Source organism: Stegodyphus dumicola, chromosome 8, assembly GCF_044657685.1.
Source record: "Stegodyphus dumicola isolate Sdum_Otavi_A_Nest chromosome 8, ASM4465768v1".
Classification (NCBI taxonomy): Eukaryota; Metazoa; Arthropoda; class Arachnida; order Araneae; family Eresidae; genus Stegodyphus; species Stegodyphus dumicola.
The window spans coordinates 136943878-136965637 of NC_140775.1; the positions used below are offsets into that span (position 1 = coordinate 136943878).

Consider the following 21760-nt stretch of genomic DNA (forward strand, 5'->3'; position numbering starts at 1 on the left):
TTAAGAATATTTCTGAGTTTTTTAAGCAATTAATAATTGTGATTGATGATATTTCCATCTATGAACCTTAGTCAAAACTTATCACATGAAAAACACAGAGTTTAAATATCAAAATTTTTAAATTTCATTTTTGAATTGTTCAATATTGTTCTGATAATTTGTTTTAAATTATCAAACTACTTCCTGTATCAAAAGTGTGTAGGTTATTATGGTTTGGTGCAGGGCATAATTTTTAAAATTATTAGTGCCACAGCTTTATGGTAGGTTGTCAGAAATGGGGAACACAAATAAATTAGTAAAACAATAAACAAGAAAGAATAAGTAATTAAGAGTAAAGACACACAATAAAAATATAATTACATTAAACTAATATTAAATAGAAAATATTAAAACAATGTATCATAAAATTAAATGAAGTAATAAAACACAACAACAAGACATGGTACCAAGCATAAAAGAAAGGTTAAAATTTTGAACAATACTCTTTTTCTCCAAATAAAATATTTTTACCCCCAACTCATTGAAAAGTCCCTTAATTAGATGAATTTGGGCAATAAATATTTGTCCATAATATTCACCTTTTGATTGCTTCCCACATGCTCAAATCTGTCTATGTATTTTGCTTTTTCCATGGGAAAGTGAGACTATATTTAATAGTTAATTTTACTACCAGTTAAGAATATGGTAAAACCAGAGAAAAATGTTACATTAATGCTAGAATAATAACTGAATTTTCTGATAGGTTTCTGACAGGTATTGTGGTTCGGTTATACAACAAAGTACATAAGCTCATCTTTGGGTGGAATTACACTTTTGCTCAAAATCTGAAAATTGAAGCTGGGCTCCAACTGAATTTAAACTGAAGTTTGGTAAGAAAAGCAAGTCTCAGGTATGGAAAATCATTTATGAAATGAGCAGGAAATCGATCTTTAAACACAAAGAACAAAAATTTTAGAAATCTAGACTTAAAATTTTCACATGTAAATTTAATACGATTCTCAAGCTCAACTGCTAGTTACTTCTATGTATATTTTCCCATGTATATCATTGAATGTACTTAAACATAAGTACACACAAAAAAAGGATGCTTATTATGCCATTATTAAGCAATTAATATGAACAAAACCATAAATTGGCTAAATACAACATCAAAGAATTATACATATGCCCTTTCCAAATAATATAAAATGACATCAATACATCAATATTCATCATAAATACCTTGATACAACAGTGATCCTATAGCTAATGCCTCTGCAGTTGCCCAGTCAATCTGATAACCATTTTTTAATTTTTTAATACGCTCCTGAATAAAATTTTTGGACAAAGTTGGATGAGGAGTCTGCATTTAAAAACAGAAGGGAAAAAATCAGTAAATGTCTGTAAAATTCTATTCAAAGTGTGAAAATAACTGAAAAGCAAGTTATATAGATTATAATGATTTTTAAAAGAATATTAAGGGCATTTTATATATAGGATATAACAAGAAAGAATTTATTAATAAGCTAGCTATTAGCCTAATTTACCTAAATTTAAAACAATTTACAGTCATCAAAATTGATAAAGCAAATAATAATTTTAGCATTATATGAAAAATTTTCTACAAAACAGTTATTAGCAAAGAACTTTATATCACCAATACTTACCAGTTTACAGAAACCTCTATAATTAACAGAATTAAAGCATTTCATAAAAAACTCCAAATCTCTATAAATTCAAGATAACATAGATTTACTAATCTTTATGCTCTTCCTAAATTCCATAAAGCATCACTTAAATTCAGATTGTTTGCAAATGGCACCAATAATCATAAGAAAAATCTAGACTATTATTTTGCACTTAAACAAATTTGTAAATTGATCTTCAGTACTTATAACACAGAACATAATTATTGCTGGATTATAATACATCTCAGTCAATTGACACACAAAATATTAACCGCTATGACTTTCAAAACTTATATACTTTGCTTCCATTAGAAGAAATCTTTACTAGCCTAGTTGATTTTACCTTAAATCTTTCCTGCTATACTGATAATTTTAGACTTTAATCGATGGAAAAACCTTCTTTAACTGCACTATTTTTAATAACTACATTAAATTTCAAAATCAACTTTTTAAACAAGTAAGAGGAATCCCAATGGCAACTCGTGCATCTACAAGTCTTTGTAACCTATTTTTCTTTACTAAAAAATTTACCTTCCAAAAAGCTTTACAGCAAAATGATTTAATTTACTATACTCATACTTGCAGATACACAGAGATTTTATTATCTTTAATAATTTTAACAAAATAGAAAAATTCCCAAATTTATCCAGACAGCCTTACTCTTAAAACAAATACTTCACAAAATGTTGTTGACTGTCTAAATCAATGTTTTTCAACCTTTTTTTGTGCTATGTGCACCTAATCCTCTCTAAAATTCTCATGCTCCCCCTAGCATACACATAAATTTTCATAGTCAATGTTTATGAAAGAAACTTGAATGACAGGTTTTATGAAGAAATTCCTAGGAAATTTTGTGAGCAAGCACAGTAAGTAAACTTTCAAAACCTATAATGGAGAACTGAAATTCAAGTACAAAATAATTTTAATGAAAGTTTTTTCTATATTATTTTAAATATTAGTAATTATTTATTATTTACATTTAGTGAGATCCTTGCAGTTGCAGCTTGCTGCAAAGAGATTTTACGTCAGGTTCTAATTTAGTTAACTTTGGTCTTAACCCACTGGCCAGCTCGCATTCGATTCTGTTTATGTTCCGAAAACTGCAGTAAAAATTAACCATGTTTACAATTTTTTTTTTTTTTTTTTTCCATTTAGAGTGAACAAAAATCGTGCTGAAAATGGCCTTTGTTAGATTTTCTTCCCCCTTCCTTGTAGGACGATCAACAAGTTGTTTCACTTTAGTGATGGTTTCCTACTGTCCTTTGATTATGGAGGAAGGAACATGTTTTGTGTCTATGCTTTGGTTAGACGAAAAAAGATATTTTTTTTTGGGAAATCCAAAACTGAAAAGGGAGTTTTCTATTGCCTTGTTACTAATTTTGTGCATATTTCTGATTTTAATTGCTTAGCCATGCCAAGATATTTTTTCACCTGAGGCAGAAAGGTAAATGAGTGTTTCCTATATATATAAAAATAGCTACATTTGTATTAAACAAAAGTAACTGTATTAAATCAAAATATCATAATTCTTATAGCATAATTATACCATATTTTATAAAGTATTTTTTAATAATAGTTTTATAAATTCAGAAAAATAATGTAGCCAATTATTTATAATTTTCAAATGAAAACATAATTTTTTTTTTGATAAATAAGAAATAACATCGAAATGCTTTTATTGCGTTTGGTATTTTAATGTACGTTTATAGAATGTTAATTTGTTTTTATATGCATATCTCAGTAATATAATTCATGTTATCGAACTTTAACGCTAAGAAAAAATTTATAAGAGGCTTAAAATACCTAATTCTTATTGAAAGTTACATGAAATTGATAAGTAAAATACTATTAAAATAACAAACTAATGCTCAATGTCAATCATTTCGACATATTGTTTGTAATTCATTTTAGCACAAATTTATTTCACTTATCTTGTTTCATATTTATGAAAGGGAACTTTACCTTTATCTCATTTATTGGTTGATAGAAGTTATGAAATATTAAATATTTTGAAACAAATTTCAGTCATAACAACCTTATTATAAATTGTCTACATACAGAGAAGATGTCACAGCAGAGGCGTGTTACAGTTTATGTAGCTGGCCACGAGAGGGCACAGCGTTTTTTACTTTTAGCTTGTTATATTTTTCTTACCGCATTGCGGATTTTTGAGATAGACGTAGTGGCAACCAGAAAAACATGATAAATGTTCTAATGTAAGCATACAATTCTTGTACATAGATGTAAATAAAGCTTCTGTGTGATAAAAATGAAAAGAAATTCCAAGCGTTCCTGTTGATATTCATTAAGAAAGGTAAGCAAAATTTCACTTATCGTTGTTAAATGTAAATAATAAGAATAAGAAAAAAGATCATAAGTTGCAACATGGTGCCGAAATTCCGAGATAACAGTGATCTTTAGATATATTGTGATTTAAGTACTTATTATTGTTCGATTAGTGATTGAATATTGATTATTAAGATGGATAAGTTAAAAGCACTAAAAAAGAAGCGAGGAATGTTAAGAGCATCAGTAACAAGACTGATAGATAAAATGGAAAAGGAAATAGAATCGGATAATATTAAATTTGATTTATTAGAAGATGATTTATCCATCTTAAATGAAAATGAAAACGATATACTAATATTGAACTCTGAAATTGAATCTATCCTAACAGATGAAAAAGAGTACGAAACTGAAATACAGGATAGCTTGGAATATAAAAATAAAATTACCTTGTGTAAATCGAAGATCAGTAGAATATTTAGAAATAGAAAATGTGTTAAATTAAATGAGTTGCCATCTAATTCTGCTACTATAGATACGGTAGAGAACACAAATACAAATGGCGCTAAACTTCCGAAACTAACCATAAATAAATTTAAAGGCGAAATATGTGAATTTCAAAGTTTTTGGGCTCAATACGAATCTGCTATACATAATAAATCTGCTTTAAAGGATGTAGACAAATTTAATTACCTCACATCTTTACTAACGGACACAGCTTTAATGTCAATAAAGGGATTACCGTTAGTGGCCGAAAATTATACTAAGGCAATAAATATTCTGAAAGAAAGGTTTGGTAGAAAGGATATTTTAATAAATGCACATATGAATCTTCTACTGAATTTTAAGCCAGTTAAAAAAATAGATGATATTAAAACATTACGTAACTTATAGCTTAGAAATTGAAATTAGAAGCCTTGATTCCCTTAACGTTACTTCGAATTCTTACAGCTATTTGTTATGCCCACTGTTAATGAGGATACTTCCTAGCGAATTGGTTTTAGAGTTTAATCGATCTTTAACCCCTGACACAGAAACCACAGTGACTAACATTATGGAATTTCTGAAGAAGGAAGTTGAAAGCAGAGAGCGTACGTTTTTCCAAACATCGCCAAACTATTCCGAGTTTAACATTAGAACTGAACAACATAAACATCAATCTCGAGACCTTATTAAAAGTGAGAAATATCATACTGCCTTCAAAAACAAACATTTTGTTCCAGCAGTTGCGTCGTTGAATACGAATACATCAACAGCCGATTGTATATTTTGTGGGAAGATAGAAAATGAATCTTTGAAACATTCTACTTCAAACTGCACAATTCCAACTGAGGAAAAAAGAAAAAAATTAAAATTGGCTAACAGATGCTATTTATGCTTTCGTAAGTCTCATACATCTGCCCGTTGCAGCTCGGATATATACTGTGATTTATGTTCATTAAGGCATAATATTATTTTACATGATAATAAATTTGAAAATAAACGGGAAAATAAATGTGAGCTTAAACAGTGGTGGCATCAATTTCGGAAAGAGATAACAAAAATAGGGTTTATTTACAAACTGCAAATGCAATAGCTTTAGGTCAGAATAGAAGAAAAAATGTAAGACTCATTTTTGATTCTGCCTCTCATAAATCTTTCATCCTGACAGAAGTATCAAAACAATTAAAATTAAGTGTTGTGGGGGAAGAAGAACTTCAGATTTACACCTTCGGCTCTACTGAGCCTACAGTTAAAAGGCTAAAAAAGGTTAAGGTTATCCTTAAAGATATATGTGGACCTGGGAAAATAATAATTGAAGCTCTTGAAACTCCAGAAATTAATCAAGCTGTTATTGGTATGCCAGGAAAGGAAATACTTAATTATTGTAAGGAAAATTCGATAAGACTTGCTGATGCTACAGAAATAGGTGTCCATAACTCTCAAATATCAGTATTAATTGGTAATGATTATTACCAGAAAATAGTCACTGGGAAGGTTAAAAGATTATCAAAGGGTCTTGTTGCCTCTGAAACCTTATTTGGTTACACTATAAGCGGAACTGAAGCATTAAGTAATGTTTCTACACTTCATTCCGGAATTACGGTAATGAATGTTGTTGAGAATACTTCACATCCACATGATTTGGAAATTAGTGCAGCTCTAAAAAGGCTATGGGATTTGGATGCAATTGGAATACATGACTATTCAGCAAATGAAAATGACACTGAAGTTATGTGTAGATTTGAAGAAACTATTGAATATAAAACCAATCGTTATGAAGTTTCATTACCTTGGAAGGACAATATGAACAAAATGGGTAGTAATTATAACATCGCCTTAAACAGATGGAACAGTTTACTTAGAAGGTTTAAGAAAAATCCTGAAATTTATGACAAGTATTCAAGAGTAATTAAAGATTATCTAAATAAAGGAATAGCTGAAAAGGCTCCGAAGAATTCTGAAGAAAACATCTATTATTTGCCACACCATTGTGTAATCAGAGAAGATCATGATTCTACGAAATTAAGGGTCGTATTTGATGCTTCCTCGCATACTCATGACAGTCTATCTTTAAATGATTGCTTACATTCAGGACCAAATTTAAACCCTGAATTATTAGATTTACTAATTAAATTTCGTCAACACAAAATAGCATTTGCTGCAGATATCGAAGCTGCTTTTCTACAAATTATGTTGAAGCCTGAGGACAGAAATGCAGTAAGATTTCTTTGGACTTCAAAGGAAAAGGAGCAACCGACGATTTTAAGAATGACGCGTGTAATATTCGGAGCAACCTGTAGCCGCTTTTTACTAGCAGCAACTATAAAGCATCACACAAGAAAGTTGAAAGCACAATATTCGAAGATCTGTCAGCTTCTTGAAGAAAATTTTTACGTAGATGATTTGATTCATGGTACAGATGATGATGAAGAAGCTGCAGAAATTTATGAAGATGTGAAAAGAATTATGATGCTTGCTAGTTTCAATATGAGAAAGTGGAGGAGCAATAACGCCCAATTACATGCGATTTGGAATGCAGCTGAAAATACGAAGTTTAATGAAGACGGAATGAATAGCACTTTGTTAGGATATATTTGGAATCATGAAGCAGATAAATTGAAATTTCGTATCAAAGATGAATTACTCAAGGATCCGGCTGAGGAAATAACAAAACGGAAGATTCTTCAAGTTGCGGGCGAACTATGCGATCCTATCGGTTTCATATCTCCCTTTGTTGTTGCAGCTAAAATGATGATGCAAGAATGTTGGCAAAGAGGTTACCAATGGGATGCACCACTTGATTAAGAATTGCAGAATCGATTTAAAAGCTGGTATAATGAAATTCCTAAATTAAAAAATGTTGAAATTCCAAGACATTATTTCAACAATCTGTCAAAAGGAAATCTGTCGAATATTCAATTGCACTGTTTTACAGATAGTACCCAAAAGGGATATGGTGCCGTTGTATATTTGAGATACAATGAAAATGAATTAACAAAAACATCATTTGTTATGTCCAAAGCAAGAGTTGCTCCCATAAAAAGGGTTACATTACCTCGACTGGAGGTTTTAGGAGCAGTCATAGGAGCTCGACTCATCACATACATCCGACATTCGTGGAAAAACATAGAAATGAAGATTTATATGTGGACAGATTCAGAAATTGTATTACATTGGGTCAAGGCTGATCCGACAAAATGGAAACAATTTGTACGAAATAGGTGTCTAGAAATCCAAGAGAAAACTGATCCAGATTGGTGGAATTATTGTCCCAGCCATGAGAATCCTTTGGACTTATTGACGAGAGGACAGAAGGTAGAAACCCTTTCAAAAAATGAACTGTGGTGGTATGGCCCACCTTGGCTTGTCAAAGATAACAATGTTTGGCCCAGATCTTCGAGAAATTTTAAGGAAGATGATAAAATAACAAATTCTGAGAAACAAAAAGGAAAGAAGCAAGAAATTTTAACAGCAAACTGTATTGTTGAAAATATCATTCCTATCGAGAACTTTAGTGACATAAAAAAGGTATATAGAATAACATTTATGTTTTCAGATTTATTAATAATTTGAAAAACCCAAAACTAAGAAGAGTTGGACCTGTTAAGGCTGAAAATTAAAGATGAAACAAAGCATACATAGTTCGAAAATATTTACATTAAATTTATTTGTAGACTCAAATGGAATACTCAGAGTAGGAGGAAGGCTTCAAAATGCTGGGTTAAGCTATAATCAAACATACCCAGCAATACTACCTGAGAAGTCTCATTTCACAGATCATATCATTAAAGATTGTCACGAAATGCAAGCACACGCTGGTGTAGCTGAAACTTTAACTCAAATTAGGGAAAATTTTTGGATACTTAAGGGTCGACAGCGTGTAAAGAGTAATATTAACAAGTGTGTGATTTGCTACAGATTTAAAGCTAAGCCACTAAGTCAGGATATCGCTCCTTTACCAATCGAAAGAATAACAGAGGCAAATCCCTTCGAAGTTGTAGGACTTGATTTTGCTGGTCCTATGAGTACAAAGGATGAAACTGGGAAAGCTTATATTGCTCTGTATACATGCACTGTAACCAGAGTAGTGCATCTGGAACTTGTGTCTAGCCAAACAGCAAACAATTTTCTTCTGTCCTTTAGAAGATTTATTTCAAGAAGAAGAGTATGTCGAATAATATATTCAGACAATGCAAAAACCTTCAAAAGAGCAGACAAGAATTTACAAAAACTATGGAATACCATCAAGGACACAGAAGTTCAAAATTATTTTGGTAATAAAAGTATTGAGTGGAAATTCAATGTGGAGAAGGCGGCTTGGTGGGGCGGTTTTTGGGAAAGGCTTATTAGATCTATCAAGTCATGTTTGAAGAAAATACTCATGAAGGCTTCACTTAAATTTGAAGAGCTGGAAACAGTTTTAATTGAAATTGAGGCGACATTGAATTCCCGTCCACTGACGTATGTTTATAGTGAAGTTGGAGAACCAGAACTGCTGACGCCAGCTCATTTTCTAGTTGGACGAAGACTGACATCCTTACCATCTGGCAAAATTCTTGAACCTGATTCAACTAAAGAAAATTTAACAAGGCGATATAAATACCGGCTAAGGTAATTAGAAGAGTTTTGGAAAAGATGGAAAAGAGAATACTTACTTGAAATTAGAAACGTAAAACAAATTCAGAGAGGTAATGCCGTAACAGATCTTTTGAAAGGCTCTGTAGTTCTAGTACATGAAGAAAAACTACCAAAATTATTATGGAAGATGGAAGTTGTACAGGAGTGTCATCCAGGACGAGATGGGAAAATAAGGGCTTGCACTGTCCGTTTAGCTAATGGAACTCATCTTCGTCATCCTGTGCAGTTATTGTACCCATTAGAAATGACTTGAACTCTTTGAACTGAATACAATGAGCTTAAATTGTGAACACTGCATCTATGAACATTTAAACTTGTAGAACATTAAAAACATTTAGTGTTTAAGATAACTTCAGAATCCAATCCTTTGATGAACCAAGAACTCATCAAGGGGGAGGATGTTACAGTTTATGTAGCTGGCCACGAGAGGGCGCAGCATTTTTTACTTTTAGCTTGTTATATTTTTCTTACCGCATTGCGGATTTTTGAGATAGATGTAGTGGCAACCAGAAAAACATGATAAATGTTCTAACGTAAGCATACAATTCTTGTACATAGATGTAAATAAAGCTTCTGTGTGATAAAAATGAAAAGAAATTCTAAACGTTCCTGTGGATATTCATTAAGAAAGGTAAGCAAAATTTCACTTATCGATGTTGTTAAATGTAAATAATAAGAATAAGAAAAAAGATCATAAGTTGCAACAAGGCGTAGCTAGGGTTTCAGCACCCGGGGACAACTGAAGATTTTGCGGCCCTTTCTCTGTGCCAAGAACGGAAAACATTTCATTCTAAAATTTCGTAACATCAATTTGGCACCCCCTGAATGCTGTGCCCGGGAACAGATGTCCCCCGTTGTCCCATCCTAGCTATGCCACTGTGTCACAGATACCTCTCAGTTTCCAAAGTAAATTACATGGTAGTGAAATTCGGTGCATTTTTATATGATTATTTTTGACAGAAAGAATTACCTTATGTAAACCAGAAAAGAACATTGTTTTAATTCTTAATTAAATATAGCACTTGTATTAAATTGCTAAAATTCACTGTTAGGAAAATCTCACTCTTAAAAATATAGATGTAAAATATTAGATACTTTTACCTTTCAAAGTAGAATTTGGGTGGTTTTCCCTGTGCACAATGTGGACACGAGCAAATTTCTCTTAGAATGTCCTCCACGGGAGCATTCCTCCCTTTAGGCAGATAGCTCTCGCGTGCTTTGAAGTAAAAATAAAGCAAGCCAAAACAAAAGCTTCAAAATTGGTGTTTAACATTTTTTGGGGTTCTAATACGCAAATTACTTAGAGATCTCAATTCACATTATCAAATGTTAAGTAAACAAAAACAAGCTGAGGATTTCCATTTAAACTGTTTGTTTTAAAATAAAAAATCATAACAGAATGTTTTAATGCTTCCATAGCACTTCCAATTGATAAAATTTATTTGATGAAAAGTAGGAAGTTTGCTTTTAAAATTATGATTTTTCAACCGCTTTCAGTGCCATATGTAGCATTGAAAAACACTGGCCGGGAGGCAGATTTCAATGGCTGAAAAATTCTTAGAATTTAACCCTTTGCGACACACCTAAATATTTCCTTCTGTATGCACAATTTAATGAAAAAGGATTTATAGGTTACTATGAACCTTCTTTATTTATAGTAGATGGCAGCTGAACACAAACCAGTCCATATATTTTAGCCATGTTTAGTTTTTTAAGACCCTCATTTTTCAAAGAAATCTTCCAGATTTTTTTTTAAGGTATAAAAGGAATTGTTTGAAAAGAAATTTCTATCTTTTTTTTTTGGCTGTATGCTAATCTCCTTATTCTATATTAGTTTTAAATTTTTACCTTGAAATCTTGCCTAAAATCAAACGTGTGCCCAGAATAATGGAGTGGCACGAATCCCTAGGTGTGCCCAGAATGGGCTCACCAATAATCTAGAACAACTCAGAATCTGTATTCTTTGTTTCTCTGCATCTCATCGGTCAGTTCATTGGCAACAATGCTCGTTTCAGCACTCGTTTTGAAGCTCTATTCAAACAGTGTGCCGCTTTGGGCACACCCACAGAATTAAAACGATAAGTGCTATCTTCACAAAATTTTATTTGTGTACTCCTCTAGGCCTAATTAAACTGAATACCCCCTTTTTTTAAAATCAAAACTCTGACTTTAAAAGGTAGTACACCGGAAAGGGTTAAAGAGGCATCAAACAAGAAAATTTAGGGATGGCGAAATTCTAAGAATTTGGCACCCGGCAACAAAAATAGAGATATATTATAAATTAGTTATAGAGTTATTTATAGAGATATAGAGAGACACTTAAAGTTTTTTTATTACAGTTTAAAAATAATATCATTAAGGTGGCCTTCATTCTGGTCAATGCATTGAGATAGTCGAGTTTTGAAGTTTCTTTCTACTTTTACCAGCATATCAACGGGTATGTTGTCGATAGCAGCTTGAATATTGTTCTTCAGTTGAGCCAGGGTCTTTGGACGTTAGAGATTTCAGATAGCCCCACAAAAAGAAATCGCATGGGGCTAAATCAGGCCAGCGCACTGGCCACTGACAATCGCCTCGTAAGGAGATAAGGCGTCCAGGGAAACGTTCTCCAAAAAATCCTGGTCTAATGATGCCTATTCTAGACAATGCACACCAAACAGTCACGCCTTCTGTATGGAGGGGCTGCTCATGAAATTCTTCGGGATTCGTGCCACTCCATTATCACATGTTTTGCTTAATACATGCTGCAACTGGAAAGATGAAAATGAGCCTCATCGCTAAAGAACATGAGGGCATCATGAGCCGTATTGTCAAGAATGGCTTTGCATGCATTTTTTTATGAAAGAAAATCACATGGATTAAGTTTTTGCACAACTGCCAATTTATATGGATGAAAATGCAGCTCTACTTCAAGCAATATTTAATTTCAATGTTATTCTTCAAGCAAGAATTAATTTCAATGTCTGTGTTATATTTAAGAAACATTGCAGAAGTTAAGATTTTCCAGAACTTCTCCGTTGGACGAATCACAACGGTAGAATCCAAAAAGAAGACGACAGTATGAGAACGCTTAAAATATAACTATTAGTAAATTCATATATAAGATCACACCATCATACCTTCATATACATATATATAAGGATTAACTTGAATCCTTATATATGTGGGTTCTTTAGTTTCAAAATCACAATTCATGTTCAAACAAAACACATTTAATAAAATATTAATACATCTATAAATACAACATACAGGGGTTGGACAAAAATATGGAAACACCTTTAAAAAAACATGTTTCTTTGCTTAATATGGTGTAGGAAACCCGTTGGCATCCAAAACAGCTTGCAGTCTTCTCGGAATGGATAAATACAGTTCCTGTATGTTTGCCAAGGGAATATTATACCATTCTTCCTGCAAAACGGTGGCAAGTTCAGATAACGATGTTGGCGGTGGATAACGAGAACGCACTTTCCGTTCCAATGTAGACTACAAAGGTTCGATAATATTCAGGTCTGGTGACTGTGGTGGCCAGGGGAGATGGAACAACTCATTCTCGTGCTCAGAAAACCAGTCCTGGACAATGTAAGCTGTGTGAACAGGGGCTTTGTCGTCTTGGAAGACACCATCACCATCGGGGAACAAAGTTTGTACCATGGGATGAACTTGATCGGCCAAAATGTTCACATAAGTCTTGGCAGTCATGTGCCTTGACACAGTTATCATGGGGCTAGCAGAGAACCACGATATGGCTTCCCAAACCATAACAGAACCCCCGCCATGTTTCACTCTTGGCAACAAGCAGTCTATATTATACGCTTGAGATGGCGTTCTCCAGATGTAAACTCGGCCAGAAGTGGGAAACAATGTGAAAGAAGACTCGTCAGACCATTTACTCGCTTCCACTGCTCTAGAGTCCAGACTTTATGACTTAAACACCACCTTTTCCTGTTACGGGCATTAGCATCACTGATGAGTGGCTTCTCGATTGCAGCACGGCCAGGAATTCCCTGTTTATGAAGCTCCCTTCTAATTGTTTTGGTACTCGCAGGGTTCGGTAACACAACATTCATTTCAGCAGTAACTTTTGCAGCTGTGGTCTTCTTATTTTTCATCACAATTGCCCTTAATGATCGTCTGTCACAATCACTCAGGACACACTTTCGTCCGCGCTGTGATTTAGCAGATGGTGTTTTTCTGCTTTTCAAATATGCGGAATAAATCTTCGATACAGTACCTCTTGAAACATTAAACACCTTGGCTATCTTGTTTATGGAAGCACCTACCATACGTGCTCCAACAATTTGCCCACGTTCGAAGTCTGTTAACTCTGACATATTGCAATGACAACCTCACATAACAGTACTCCGACAACAACTGAACTGTTTAGCACATTTACGAAGTTGTATAAGTGGCGTCAGTAGTCAAAAACGCCAGCGCCACCTACATATTTCATTAAAATTAATCTTTCTTTTCAAACATGCATTTCACAAGGTGTTTCCATATTTTTGTCCATCCACTGTATCTTATCTATTAACAAACAATATCTATATCATCTTACATCTATAAAACAATATCTATATCATCTTACATCTATAATACAATATCTATATCATCTTACATCTATTAATACAATCTATATCATCTTACATCTATAAAACAACATCTTACATCTATATCATCGTATATCACTCTCTCATAAAACAAAGTGGCGAGAGTTCTATCAATTTCACTCATGCTAACAGCTAAAATTTACATAGCGCGCGAGGAAAAATATTAAGGATTTAAAATCCCACATTTGGCCTTCCTGCTATGCGTCGACCGAACGTTGAAAAGTACAACTCCACAGAGAACGAGCGCTTCTCTCTTGTCCACTGCATGATCAGTACTAAACCTACATGACATAAAACTTTGAAATGTCATTGAAAAGATACCGCTCTTTTCAATGAGCACCACTCCACCCTTCGTGGAATAAATGTTGCTAGATGGTGCACGTTTCAAATAAGAAAGTTTCCTTGCCGCACCCTGTACAATAATTAATCAAACACAATGCATTAAAAATATATGTACAGATATAATAGATCTACAACACAAAATTCTACTATTTATTCGAATTCTTAAATATAATCAAGTGCTCTACATAACTATATTCTTCGCCTTAAAAGAATACAGTCTTTGTCTCTATAATCTCTATAAAAGAGCAGGCATTAAATACCCCATCTAAATCATTTGGCTGATTAGCATACCTGCCAACTTCTAAAGATAAAAATTCAGAAGATTTCTCCCCCAAATTCAGAAGATTTCTCCAGAATTCAAAGAACACGAAGAATTAATATCATGCTTTGATATTAAAAAAATAATTTATACAAATAGAAAAAAGAAAATTGTACTTACATTAGTAAATCTCAATTAAGTAGTAACTAAAAAATTTATTAGGAAACATAAAACAAGAACTTAATGATAACATAAAACTAGGCGTGATCGGCAGCGCTTAGCGGCACGTTGTATTCGATGAGGAATGCAGTAAACAAACACTCTGCCAAAATGACATCGGCATCCGAATTTGTAGCCGAATTTGAAAAAATATCATCCACTTTCTTTGACGTTGTCGAAGCCGAAGCATTAACTTCATCCTTTTTAAGACTGAACATGCTTCACAATGTCGCTTCTTCCACCGTAACTTGTTATGAAGTCACACATGCACACAACAAGTCACACACGCATTTTGCAACGTGTGCGTTAGTTATTTCCTTTGAAGGATTCTTTAATTGTTGGAAATTTGGCTTTGTAGGCAGGCCGAAAGTATTGAGAATACAGTTTTTTTGAACTTATTTCTTAACAACGACGTATTAAGAAAATTCGTACCACGTGCAAACAAACAAATAAAAACAGAATGCGACAATCCCTGCTCGTTGAGTAATTCCCTTGCTGCTGAAGCGAACACGAAAAAAATAATCTGGCGCCCACAAAGAAAAGAGTGGGAGAAACAATATCAGCGCATTGGATTGGCTGGTTAAGCGGCGAGTTGGGAGAAACCGCAGGTTACTGGATTCGAAGTAGTCGGTAGTTGGCGGTAAAACACGATGCAATTGGTGAAAATCGCTGAATTGGCAAAAAATTCTAAAATTTTGACAAAAATCACTAAAAACACTTGAAAAAGGAAAAAAATCGTAAAAAATGGATTATGATTGTAAAATCGTAAAGACAAACGCATTTTCGTAAAAGTTACGAAAAATTTGTAAAAGTTGGCAGGTATGCTAATGATTAGGGATATGATAATTTACTCCTAAACCTTTTAAAGGCGGAATATGTTGGATGACTGTCAGTTAAAGGATTTGTAAATATTGTAATTACTTGTATTTGTAATTATTGTATGTAATGTAAAAATAATTTATTCTGGAATTTCTTTCTAGCTTTTACTAACAAAATGGGCCTATTTCAAATTTCTGAGTCTTTCTGATTCAGCTCTTGAATAGTGAAGATTACTTTTACTTTTCTTTTATTCCTTTTCAAAGCGAACAATTAGCTATAAATTAATAATTTCTTTTGTTTGGTCAGTTCAAAAACAGATTTTACCAGAAGACTTCCACTCAACAGCTTTCAGATAACACCATGCCATTCCCCCCCCCAGGGTCTTCTAAAAATAACATCCAACACATCCCCACCTATGCTCTCTTTCTCTTTTCCCCTTCATTCTACATCACAGCTTGAATTTCAAACTCTATTTTGAGTATGAAGAAAGTAATGGACATATTGTCTAAGTTTCACAGCTAGTAAACACATAAGTTAATTAAATTCATTTCTCGCCTTTAATGTATATTGTGTAAATTTTCTTTATTTTGTATGAGGGTTGGAACTTTAATAGTGGTAACACAGCTGAAAAAACGCTATGCAACAAAACCAAAGAATATCGCGTATACCACACGTAAACTACATACCTACCTTACCTCTCAGCAAAAAGACTCGCCCTGCCTACCTCACACGCGAGTGATGCGAAGAACGGATCCTTATATTAGCTCGCGGTCTAAAGTAAGTGTTGTCAGGATGTTTTCAAAACAAGAACAACGATGTTGGATAAAAATTGAATGTACCAGAGGTCGTACAGCATGACAGTGTCATCAAAGGCTTCAAGAGGCTTGCGGGGAATCTACATTGAATAACAGAACCGTAGTAAGATGGGTGAAAGCATTCAATGAAGGACGCCAAAACGTGGCAGACATGCTGCAGCCAGGTCGTCCGAGTGTCAGCGATGCAGACGTGCAAGCTGTTGCCGCACTAATGGACAGTGATCGCCGCCAAACGATTTGTCAGCCGGCCAGACAAACAGGATTAGCACATACAACTGTGCTGCACATTCTGAAGGAACGCCTGTCCATGAGAAAAAGTGCTTCACGATGGGTTCCACATCAATTGACGGAAATGCAGAAATGGCTACGATACGATGCTGCCCGAACCCACCTGGAACACTATGAGCACGAAGGAGATGCTTTTTTATGCCATATCATTACGCTGGATGAGACTTGGGCCTGATCGTACCAGCCAGAACTGAAACGCCAATCAAACTAATGGTGTCATTATGGGTCACCATGATGTTCGAAATTTCGTCAGAACCCCAGCAATGTGAAAGTTATGGTGATTCTCGTGTACGACTGTGATGGTGTCATCCTAACGCATACTGTTCCCCCACAGCAGACCGTCACTGCGCAGTATTACTGCTCATTTTTGGAGCACAATCTCCGACCAGCTTTGAGAAAAAAACGGTGTCACTTTCTGCAGAACATTCCTCTCATTTTGCATGACAATGCTCGGCCGCATGCAGCGCAAGCTGTGACTGATTTGTTCAAGTGATGGGGCTGGGAAGTGCTTTACCATCCAACATACTCCCCAGATCTAAGTCCTTGTGACCATGACTTAATTCCTAAGATGAAGGAACCACTTCATGGCACTCGCTTCCAAACTGTTTCTGAGATTCTTGTGGCAGTAGACTGGTCCATTCAAACTATCAACAAAACAGGCGCTGCTACAAGTATTCTGCGACTTTCACATCATTGGAAATGGGTTGTACACAATGCTGGCGACTATATTGAAGGACTGTAAAACATGGTGACATGAATCACTTTTGTATTCCTTGTAAATAAATAGTTGCCACTATTAAAGTTCCAACCCTCATACATTCTTAATGTTTCATTTCAGTCTTATGAGACTATATTTTCGTACAATTGTTCTTCATTGTTTAATTGTTTTAACAAAGTTTGCATTATTTTAATATGATAAAAGGTGAAAGTCTGGGGAGCTATTTTCTCAAGAAAAGAAATAAAACTCACTCTTATAATAACTGTATATTCCAATTAGAAGATTGCATTTCAAGTTAGACAGAAGAGCTAATTTTTTACTGCTTCTTAATTAGCAATTTGAATAATTTTAACTTAATCTTACTAAATAGCTTTTTTAGTCTTGTTTCTTACTTGAGAAAAGATGAAACATTTTCACATCTATTAATCATTGTTAACTGATCTGAAATTAGCTTATATCCCTTGAAAAGTCAACTAATTTCCGGTCAATGGCAATAATTTCTTAGTTTGTTGGTTGCACTTTCACTTTTAATTATTCAATTTTAAATATGCTAATGAGTAAATCCATTTCAATACAATTCTAAATTTAGTACTTTATTTTCAAAGGAGATAATCTAGTAGATATTCAGTAATCTAGATTTCTAGTAGCTATTCAATAATTTACTAGAAAATAAATTATTTTATATATATATGTCACATTTTTTAAATATAGAAGAGGAATTAACTTGCCGTCGTGATAGCTGAGGGTGAAGACTTACAAATGAAGATAATAAAACATGAACTTGAAGAATTTCCAATCTTTATTTTCACACATATTCAATTAATTTGGCAGGCAGTTATTCAATCATAATTAAATATGGTAAATTTCTACGTACATTGATTCTAAAATATTAAAACATAGGCAGTAAAATAGACAGGGAAGCGAAGCGAGGATTTATTAGCAAGGTGGAAGCTAGGAAAAAAGTGATCTAATGAACTGCCAGGGATTTTTATACCAGAGCAGGTGCAATTCTAGAGACAAGCTATGATTGGTTAGTTATTAGTTTTCGTTACTCTTTTCAAGCAGTGTTACGTAACATCGAAATATCTCAAATTTGGGAACAGATGAATTTAGGGGGAGATCACCAAATCTAGAATGTTAATTTTGAGGTTGCCAATTACTTTTTTAAAACAGCTATCGTATTTTGTTATATATTACGCACACACACACACACATATATATATACACATACACATATTAATTTATTGTTATCCATAGTAAATATTTCTATTCTATAGCATGTATTTGTTCATGATTTCAATTTTGAAAACTTCCTTTTTCACATTAAATATGAAAAAGATAAATATAATCTAATAAAAAATATAATCAACTCACATAAAGACTTAAAAATTAATGAAAGTTCAAAATTAGCTGTGGTTTACTGAACTGTGAATTAGAATTAAATTATGTCATTAAAATTTCTAATGCAATAAAATAACTCACAAAGTTTTCAGGAAGCTGGACAGATTTTGCACCAATAAATTTCAGAAGATCTTCTGAGATACCAGTATTCCAGGTAGAAATCATTTTTTTTAATACTCTATCGCTATTTGTAATATTTTGCAAACCAGTTGCCTGAAATAAATAATGATAATAATGAGCATTTATTTTGTACATATCGCGGGAAAATTAATTGTGATAATAAACTATACTAAATAACTTAAGCAATTTGTGTATATATGTATTAATTTTTTTAATATATATGTATTTATATTAAAGAAAAAACTTAGTTATTTTGTAATTTTTCTTCCTCGTATTCTCACTATTAAAACATCTATTTAAATTTCAAATTTCACAAACAATTTATTTTTGAAAAATATTTTTACAACTTTTTTCAAAAGGTAATGAAATATATAACTTATACCTACACCTAACACATGTATTTTCCAAGGCCAAAGACGAACTAAGTTTATTTCACAGATAAATCTCCTCGCTCCCAGTGATATATGCTTCGTTTTCTTAGGATATGCTTTATTTTTCTTAGTTGGCACAATGTCTCAAATGTGATATGGGAGTTATCACTGCAGCCCACTGTATAACATTTCACATGCAATGTTTTACGTATAAAGTTTTAAAAGGGAATAAGTGGTGTAAAAATTCCAAGAAATCTTACTGAAGGGAACATTTTTAGTGTTAACCTTGTTCTTATGAATATTATTTCCTATTTTACTCTACAAATGTAAACTACTGGTCAATATATTATTTAAAGATTAGATATTTTCCTGCTAGAAAAGTGCTTTAAGTTCCTGCATGTAAATGTGGCAATAGAATTTAATATGCATTTATCTCTTCAGCTTTTAATTTTTTGCTTCATTAATATTTGAAAAGATTTTATAGCATAATAATTTTAAATAATAATTTTTTATGTTTTTTCTTGATTTGCATTTGAATTGATTGTATAAAGCAAGCTTTTATACACAGGGTGACCTAGAATTCCATTAACATTTAAAAATTCAATAATTTTCACCGAATAATGCAGATCGAAATGTAAAAACTGACATGCATGCTTGAAATGTCATCGAGTTTTATTAAAGGCATAAAAGTGCTTAAAACAGCCAACAGATGGTGCTTCATATGATAGCAAAAGCAATAATTAGCATAACAATTGATTTTTATTAAAGACTATGTTCTTTATACCAGATGTTCAACACATCCTTCATCATCATTCACAACAGCCATCATTCATCAACAATACCTACATTTCCTCAAAGAAAAAGGGTCCAATTATGACTGATGTGATAAATCTACATCACATTATGACCAACACCCAGAGGCGAGGTTAGAAAAGTGACAAAGGCATGAAGGGACTGATTCACTCTCTGACTACAGCTCATTTCATGCACAATTCTCATGCAGCATCACTGACATTTTGCTGCCCGGAGCCATATGTTGGCTTCCCCCTCCTTTCAACAAAACCTATGTCATTTCATGTATGTGTGTCAACGTTTACCTCTCTAACTAGCTATTCAATGAATTATTGAATTTTCAAATGGTAACAGACTTTTGGGTCGCCCTGTATATAAAAATAAAATTTAAACAATCTGTATAAAAATGCAAAGATTTTGATGAAAAGTAAATTTATAAATATTTAACCTAGTATACTTGTTTACTGCTTGTTATATTTAACCTAACATATTAAATAAGCCTAACACGCTTGTTTTGCATGTTAAGTTTGAAAACAAAATGTTCTTGGGCACATAGCAATGCCTCAAGATGAATATGTAGAAATGTTAGTAGAAAATTAGTTCTGTAGGTGGACCTTACAATTTCTAAGGTCCACCTACAGAAAAAATTGAGGACCTATCAGCAACCGGGAATTGAATAAATCGAAGTAATCATCTATTCAACTGATTTCATTTTGTAATAACTTTCTAATATTATAACAGATATACGTGAGATGCATTAAGATTAAACACAATCTAACATTTAACATTACTGTAAAATAAATTTGAGAATAAAACCAACTCCCTAAAAGTCATCAAATAATTAATATTAAATTAGAAAAATGATTTCTTGAAGCACTGATAGTTTACATTTATAAAGTTGCACATATTTTAAAGAAGATTTGCATTTTCCTAATGATTCAGATCTGCATGTTCATGCATAATTTAAAAATATTATTTCATTTTTTAAAAGTACAGTGGTACCTAGATACAACATCTGCTCCAAAATAATTCCAACATGGTATATATCTTATTTGGATGCAAATTTTTGTTTGGTATACAATATTTGTTTCAAGTATGACTAAGTAATCTGATGAGTCATGATTGTGCCCCCTACTCTTGTTTACCTGTTTTAAGACTTGTTTATTTCTTAAGACTGTCCATGAAACATGAGTACACCTGTTGCTACTATTCAGTAAGCAACCCACACTAAATATGAATTTTCAAATGATTCTTTTTTTTTTTTGATTTAATATAAACTCATTCTTAATGAGTTAATTAGTTAATTTTGGAATAGTTAATTTTGGTTAATTATTAATGAGTTAATTTTGGAATGTTAATAAGAAGAGTCAAGCAACAAAGAAAATTGTTAGGATGGCCATGGAGACAAAAATAGCGATTGCTGAAAAGTATAAGGATGGCAGACGTATTCAGCACTTGGCTATTGCATACCTTATGCCGAGTATGATGGTGTCCACAGTTGGGAAAAACAAATACATAATTAAATCAGCTAACATTGTGAAAGATGGTAAAATTGATTACCAACCAAAGGTCAGAGATGCTAGAGAATGTTGAAAAACTGCTTTTGATCTGGACAGCAGAAAAACTGCTATGTACAGTATCATGCATTGTGCTTCAATTATGTACGGTATACAGTATACATTTCAGCCACTGGATATGTATTTTAGTAGTAAGCAGTGCTATAATACTAATGGGATTTTTTTATAAGAACAGACTAACTATTTTTTCTTTTTCCTTATTGAAAAAGTTTGGTATAATATGTATAAGGATCCGGAATAGATTAAGGACATATGCAGATGTACCAATGTAGTCATTAAAAAGGAACTATTACAACCCAAATATAGTGAAATTTTGTAATTTAAATTAATAGATAATTACATAAGCATTTTATTAACA

General features: G+C 32.9%; 1 protein-coding gene across 3 annotated transcripts in view; it reads right to left on the reverse strand.

Moving 5' to 3' along the window:
• LOC118202984 (2-oxoadipate dehydrogenase complex component E1) overlaps positions 1-21760 on the reverse strand; it is a 173626-nt gene that overhangs the window by 62131 nt on the left and 89735 nt on the right. For all 3 annotated transcript variants that reach the window (XM_085822464.1, XM_085822462.1, XM_085822465.1), the window contains exons 14-15: positions 18624-18755; positions 1222-1342 (exon numbers count right to left, since the gene is read on the reverse strand). In XM_085822464.1, the coding sequence (XP_085678590.1) occupies positions 1222-1342; positions 18624-18755 (253 nt within the window). The remainder of the gene's footprint in view (positions 1-1221; positions 1343-18623; positions 18756-21760) is intronic.